Source organism: Trichechus manatus, unplaced genomic scaffold (genome assembly GCF_000243295.1).
Source record: "Trichechus manatus latirostris isolate Lorelei unplaced genomic scaffold, TriManLat1.0 scaffold00038, whole genome shotgun sequence".
Lineage (NCBI taxonomy): Eukaryota > Metazoa > Chordata > Mammalia > Sirenia > Trichechidae > Trichechus > Trichechus manatus.
This window is the reverse complement of record NW_004443974.1, coordinates 6,899,175-6,906,212: the sequence shown is the minus strand read 5'-3', so window position 1 is coordinate 6,906,212 and position 7,038 is coordinate 6,899,175. Positions and strand designations below refer to the sequence as shown.

Sequence of the window (7,038 nt, the reverse complement as noted above, 5' to 3'; positions counted from 1 at the left end):
AACCAATGTCATAAAACAGCATGTGTGTTACTGTTACATGAGAAACTATCTGTTCTGTAAGCCTTCACCTGAAGTACAATAAAATATTAAAAAAAAAAAAAAAAGATAGTGTAAGTACTAATAATAAAAGACCTTACAAGCCAAAACAAACTGTTTGGATTTTATTCTGAAGGCTCTGACTATTTAAAAATGAAGTCACATGTTGAAAGTTTTACTCTGGCATCAATGTGGAAGACCCTTAGGGAAGTTAGGTAGAGAAGCTAGTAAGGAGGCTACTGAAACTAATATTGGTCATAGACGCTGAAGCTTAAACATTGATATTGAATGGAGAGCAAAGGATGTGTAAAAGGGAAAAATGTAAAAAGTAAAGGAGTTATTGGATGTGGTGAGATGAGGGAGGGATTCCCTCAGTTTTTGTTTTAGGCAGTCAGGGGATGATAACATTGATGCCATTAATCAACATAAGGAATAAAGAGGAAAAACAAGTCATTCAATGACTACCTGAAGCAATTTCACTGCAAAAGCCAACTACTTAGAAAGAACCATTTTTTTGTATATGTAATGTATTTTAATGATGTATTATGTTCTTTAAAGTTTCAGAGAGAAGAAATCATGAAGACTGCAGTGAGCTGAGGTGTAAATGGGTATGAAGTCTGCAGTGGGCTAAGGAGTGAGAGGTGGAAACAGTGAGTATAGGTAATTCTTTCATGAGGTTTGCCACTGAAAGGAGATAAAGCAGTAGTTGGGTGAGAAGATAAGATTAAATAAAGGGTTATTTTCACTATGGGAAAGTGCAAGGTGTGGAGGTACCTTGCAATTTGGCCTTTGTTCTGGGTTCCTGAGAGCTCAACCACACTTGAGGCTAATGAGTGGGACTGACCAGACTAAGAGGGACCATCTGGGGCCCGATGCTGACTAAGCCTCAGGAGGCATTATGTAATCTATCATGGCCATGTGGGGAGGCTGATAAGAGCCCTGAACCAAAAGGTTCAGCTGAATTTCCTACTTGGTGACCATGCACAGGAAAGGGTAGTGTGTTCCTCTTTGGGACAAGGAAGCTTTGTGCTGGGACCCCTCCAAGACCTCACCCTATGTGTCTCTTCATTTGTATCTTTTTTGATCGTAATAAATCCATAGTCATCAGTATGGTATACTCTCCGTGAAATTCTGTGAGTTGTTCTAGTGAATTATTGAATTCACACGGGCAGTGAGAGCCAGCAGGGATTTATGCCTGCCTATTTGGCAGCCTGAAGGACTGTGTCCTTTCGCCTTGTGAGCTCTGACCTAGTTCCAGGTGGTTAGGGTCAGAGAAGAGCTTCATGGGCAGCTGGTCTGAAGAATGGTGTTCATCTAACTTTTGAGCTCTGAGCCAGCTATGGGTGGCTAAGGTTGGAGAGAGCGTTCCTCATGGGTAGTTGGCAGTGAGGATGGAGAAGTGGGAAGGTGATTACTGGATCCATATCCACACTTTGGGGGATTGGATTCATACTGATCCTTACCACACAGTTTGTAACGAGGGTGGGATTTGCCCACTTCACCCCTTACTTAGTGAAGAGAGAATTTAGCAGGGTTTGTGGATTAGGTGGAAGGAGTCACTAGAATGAGAGAAAAGGAAGAAATAAGGGAGAAAGTTCTATAGTAAATGGAGTGAAGTACTAGACCAGGAGGAAGAAACATAGCTGATCAGAGTTAACTCCAGGTGTTTAAGGAACTTGAATAACATAGCTAAATTAAGTAGAATCATTAGGATCCATAATCTTTGACCCCTGACTTATTTTTTTTCTTTATTGTTATGACATACTTTTTGATTCAAACTCTCTCAGACAGGCTGTTTGTTACTCATCATGGGCTGTGCCCCTAATGCTTCACATTCTCCAGTCTTCCTGCTCCTTGGGCTCTCAAGAGCTAGAGTCCCCCCACTGTCTCCTCTTTCTTCTGTTCCTGGCTATTTACCTGACCACCGTAATGGGGAATGTGACTCTGGTGCTGCTAATCTCCCGTGACTCCATGCTCCAGTCACCTATGTACTATTTGCTCCGTGGCCTCTCTGTGATAGACATGGGGCTGTCCACAGTCACCCTGCCCCAGTTACTGTCCCATCTGATCTCTGATTACCCAACCATTCCTGCTGTCCGCTGCTTGGCCCAGTTCTTTTTCTTCTATGTGTTTGGAGTTATGGACACACTTGTCATTGCTGTCATGGCTCTAGATTGCTATGTTGCCATCTGTGACCCTCTGCATTATACTTTGGTGATGAATCGGCAACTCTGTGCCCGCTTACTGACCTTTAGCTGGCTGGTATCCATACTGCACACTGTGCTACATGTGGGACTCCTCCTGTCCCTTTGATGGGTTGGGGATGTTGGGGGCAATCTTAACCTTCCCCACTTCTTCTGTGACCACCGACCACTTCTGCGAGCCTCTTGCTCAGACACACATTCCAATGAGCTAGCCATATTCTTGGAGGGTGGCTTCCTCATGCTGGGCCCCTGTTCCCTCATTGTGCTCTCCTATGTCCGCATCGGGGCCACCATCCTTCGTTTGCCTTCAGCTGCTGGTCGTCGACGTGCAGTCTCCACCTGTGGGTCCCATCTCACTATGGTTGGCTTCCTCTATGGTACCATCATTTGGGTCTACTTCCAGCCCCCTTCACAGAACTCTTGGGACCAAGACATGGTGGCTGCTGTGATGTACACAGCCATCACACCCTTGGCCAACCCGTTTGTGTACAGCCTCCGCAATAAGGATGTGAAGAGTGCACTCGGCAGACTGCTTGGACGGGGAGGGTGGGCTCCTGATTAGTCCACCTAAGGACAATATTGGATAGGTGAAGACAAGAGTGGAAAGATTTTGAGCATTGTTGGTTATAGGCAGATGAGAGGGATGAATGACTAGAACAATTTAAGGAATTCCAGATTTGGCCCTTGGTGACGTGGTGCTCTGGCAGAATTGTAACATTACACCTTCATGCACACGTGTACTCAGAGCTCCTTCATCAGCATGCGTTTGAGACCCCTTCTCAAGGCTATTTAACTTTAATACAATTTTTTTAAATTAAAGAATGTTTCAAACTAATAGAAAATAGGCAGAAAAGAATATTATCATTACTTATCTTCAGTAATTATCAATTTATGATATTATAGATTGAATTGTGTATCCCCCAAAAGATATGTTGAAGTCTTAACCCCTGTATCCGTGAATGTGACATTGTTTGGAAAGGAGTTTTTCTGTTGTTATTAGTTAAGCGAAGTCATAGAAGAGTAGAATGGGTCCTCATCCTAATTTCTTCTGAGCGATATATTATAAAAGGGAAGAACAGACACAGGAACAGAGTCACATACAGGGGAAAGACAGACACCGTGTGTGACGAGGAAGACATCTGCCTTCCTCATCACACATGCTGTCTGTCAGCAGCAAAGGAATGCCAAAGACTGTCGGCAGCCACTAGAAACTAGGAGAGAGGTATGGAACAGTTCCTCTCTCAAAGCCTCTGGAAGAAATCAACACTGCCAAGACCCTGATTTGAACTTCTAGTCTCCAGAACTGTGAGAAAATATATTTCTGTTCTTTAAAGCCACCTAACTTGTGGTATATCTTTATGGCTACCATAGGAAACTAAGACACCTGGCTGATGATGTATCATCTCTACCTCTATCCACCCCTCTCCCATGTTATTTTGCAGCAAATAACAGATGTCATATAATTCATCCATAAATATTTCAATAGCAACCTCTAAAAAATAAGAACTTTTTAAAAACACAACTTCAATGCAATTATCATAACTAAAATTTTTAACAATTCCTTAATATCAAATGCCAATCAGTGTAGAAAAATCCAGTTCTCTCATAAATATAATAAAATCTTTATAGGTTTTTTTAAAAATCAGGATCCAAATAAGGGTCACTCATTGTGATTGGTTATTTAGTCTTTTAAATCTCTTTGAATCAATGGATTATTCTCTCTCTCCCTCTCTCTCCTTCCTCTTTGCCTCTCTTTCTTCTTCTTTGTCCCCCTCTCTTTACTCTGTCTCTTGTCATTAATTTGTGAAAGAAATTGTGTCATTTTCTATAGAATTTCCTGCAATCTAGACTTCTACTATTTCAATGCCATACTGTAGTTTAACATGTTCCTCTGTGCTCTGTATTTTCCGTATAAGTTAGAAGTTGTATCTGGAAGCTTGATCAGATTCATGTCTGATTTTTAGAAGTGGGGGAGACTACTTCATAGATGGTGTGTTTTTCCATGAAGTGGAGCATAATGTGTGGTTATGTCACATTTTTGTGAAATTAGCAGCTTTAATATGCAATGCCCAGATCTACTCATTAGGGAAGGAATCAAAGCAGAGAGGTGCATGTGTGTGTGTGTATGTGTGTGTGTGTGTGTGTGTGTGTGTGCGCGCGCGCGCGCAGGGATATGGAGTGGGAGAGAGATAGACAGAACTGTCTAAAATCTGGGACTGTCTTCTCAGACTGCCCTTCTGGAAATAAATCACTTCCAACTATTTTTCAATATCTTTGTCTCCTTCCTCAAATTCTGGGTTGAGAGATCAGCTGACAGTGCCATCGGACTATATTCTTTGGAGAGAAGAAGTCACTTTCCTAAAGGCAATAAGGATGTTGTTCAAAAGTCAAATAGATAATTTTGCAACCAAAAGTAACAAATGTCACTCTGTAACTCTTTACAAGTGTATTACATTTTTGAGACAATTTATTAAAATATGTTTCTCTGTTTTCATTAGATTTTTATCATGGCCACTAACTATTATTTAGGTGTTCTAGATAATGACAGAGCCCTGGTGGCAAAGTGGTTAAGAGCTCAGGCTGCTAACCAAGAGGTTGGCAGTTTGAGTCCACCAACTGCTTCTTGGAAACCCTATGGGGCCATTCTACTCTGTCCTATAGGGCTGCTATGAGTCAGAAACGACTCGATGGCACACCACAACAACAAGCTAATGACAGTTTCTTCTGTGCTGGTGAATGGTAGAAAAACACTGATATTATCCAGTTTATGGTCATTTCAATGACATATAATCTATATCCATAAGCCATATGTCATTGTTATTATGTGTAAAAATGAGACCAAGACTGTTTCCAATTTGTATATAATCTCAGATCTTTTAATATGGTACTCCTTCTGTTCTTTCTTCTCTTAGTTCTCAAAGCCTTGTTTAAATCAGGTAGTCTGAAAATGACAAGCCAATGTCTAGAGAAAATCCAAGAATAGATGCAATTGTGTGAGGGCAGGAAATGAGAAAGTGATTGAAGGATGACTACATAATAACAGCTGTCAGAGCCGTCTCCGTACTATCTCACAATCTCCTATGTCTTGCACCTAATTTGACTGAGTTAAGATGATTGTATTTATAGCAAATACTCAATAATTATAGGAAGGATAGGTTAGGGAGGATGGCTTCTTGAGAAAATGAACTGAGAACCAGTTTTCCCTTGAGATTTCTTCATGCTTGGCTATTGATATTGTAGAAGACTGTGGTGTCCCCTAAAGGGTAGATCTCCCTACAGGCACAAATGTTGTCAGAAGTTACAGGGTCTTTGCCTTAGTGAGACCTAGGTCTAAGGAAGGAGAAGGAGCAACCTCCTAAGCCATAGTCCCAGATGATAAGGGAAGGTAGAGGGGCTCAGCCCAAGTCCAATTAGTACTTCTGAACACAATCATTAGTAGAGTAGAGTCCCAGAGGGAGTGTCCATAAGTGAGGCTGCTTCACTGGGATGAGCTTCCCTATAGAAAGGCTTTTTTGAAAGATGACAGAAAGAGGATCCCTAATTTTGTGAGGATGTGAGAAAGAGAGAGCACAGCTCTGCCCAGACTTTCTAACTTGGATCTATGATGTTAGATACAGAGGGAAGGTGAGAATAAGGGCACCATCTGTCCTAATAGTAAATGGAAAGGGATTATAAAATAATAAATACTATCCTTTTGTAGGAAATGTGATATTGGTACCAAGAAGACAATAGAGAATAGAACGAAGTCCAAGTATCATGGTCAGTGGAAGCAATGGCGTGGAGGATTTGTTTATTATAACTTTGAAAGATATTCTTTTTGAGTAAAAACATGAAGATTGAGCTGAAGAATATAATCATGCAACCATGGAGGGTATGAGAGTTATTCATAGTTCCAAGATGTTATAAATGTGTGAAAGAGGATCTAATATATTTTAGGAAAGTTTGGAGGATCTGGTTTAGAGACAGAGAAAAGGAAGTTCTCATTTACATATATTAGATTCAACCTCTGTGACTCATCAACCCACAAGAGGGAATAGGCTATAAATCGAATTTAGATCAAGAAGGCATTAAATATAGCATATTCGTACCATGTAGTTATTGATATTAATGAAGGCCCACAATACTGGTTCTTTAATCAAAGAGGAAATTCAGTTAAGACTAGGGATGAGGACTTCACATTCTCGCTCTCCTCTCTCCCTTCTTCCTGACTCCAGGTGTCCCTGAAACACCTGAAAGTAACTGAGAAACTGGTGATGTTTTCTGTTCCTTTCCAAGGATTCTTTCTCTCCTTTTCTTCTTCTTCCATATTTCAGTTTTGTTTAGTGTTTTGGGTTGTTCAAGTAATGTCTATGTGTGTATCTTCATATCTCCCCTAAAAAGAACTACTCCTCTCCCTAGAATCAGCATCCCTGATACTTCAAATTTCCCTGAACTTGATACACCGAGCTCTGGTTCTGAGGGGAGCAATGCTGAGATTTGGAAAATAGGAAAGACAGAGGAGAATCTTTGGAGAGGTCAACCAACAAGAACACTACACTGCTTATTACTCTTATTGCATATAATTAATTTAAAAAGACAGTTTTGTTTCATTTGGAAGGCAATGGACTCTCTGTGTTATTACCTTCTTATTCTCATCTTAGAGAAAGCAACACTCTCTGCCACATTTCTTTCTTAGAGACCTTTTTCTCCCACCCTTTCCCCATAAAAGGACTTATTTCATTTCTCTTGCTTCACACTTATTCTTCTCTGTCACCTTCATCTATACCTCCATGCAGACATCTTTGTGTGATCACTGACT

At 40.8% G+C, this 7,038-nt stretch overlaps 1 protein-coding gene across 1 annotated transcript; it reads left to right on the top strand.

Annotated features, from left to right (window-relative positions):
* The first annotated feature begins 1,844 nt into the window (after positions 1-1,844).
* Positions 1,845-2,802, top strand: LOC101359451 (olfactory receptor 1B1-like). The gene is given in 2 exon segments (XM_012555329.1): positions 1,845-1,913; positions 1,915-2,802. Coding segments are annotated over 2 exon segments (957 nt in total).
* The last annotated feature ends 4,236 nt before the right edge of the window (positions 2,803-7,038 follow it).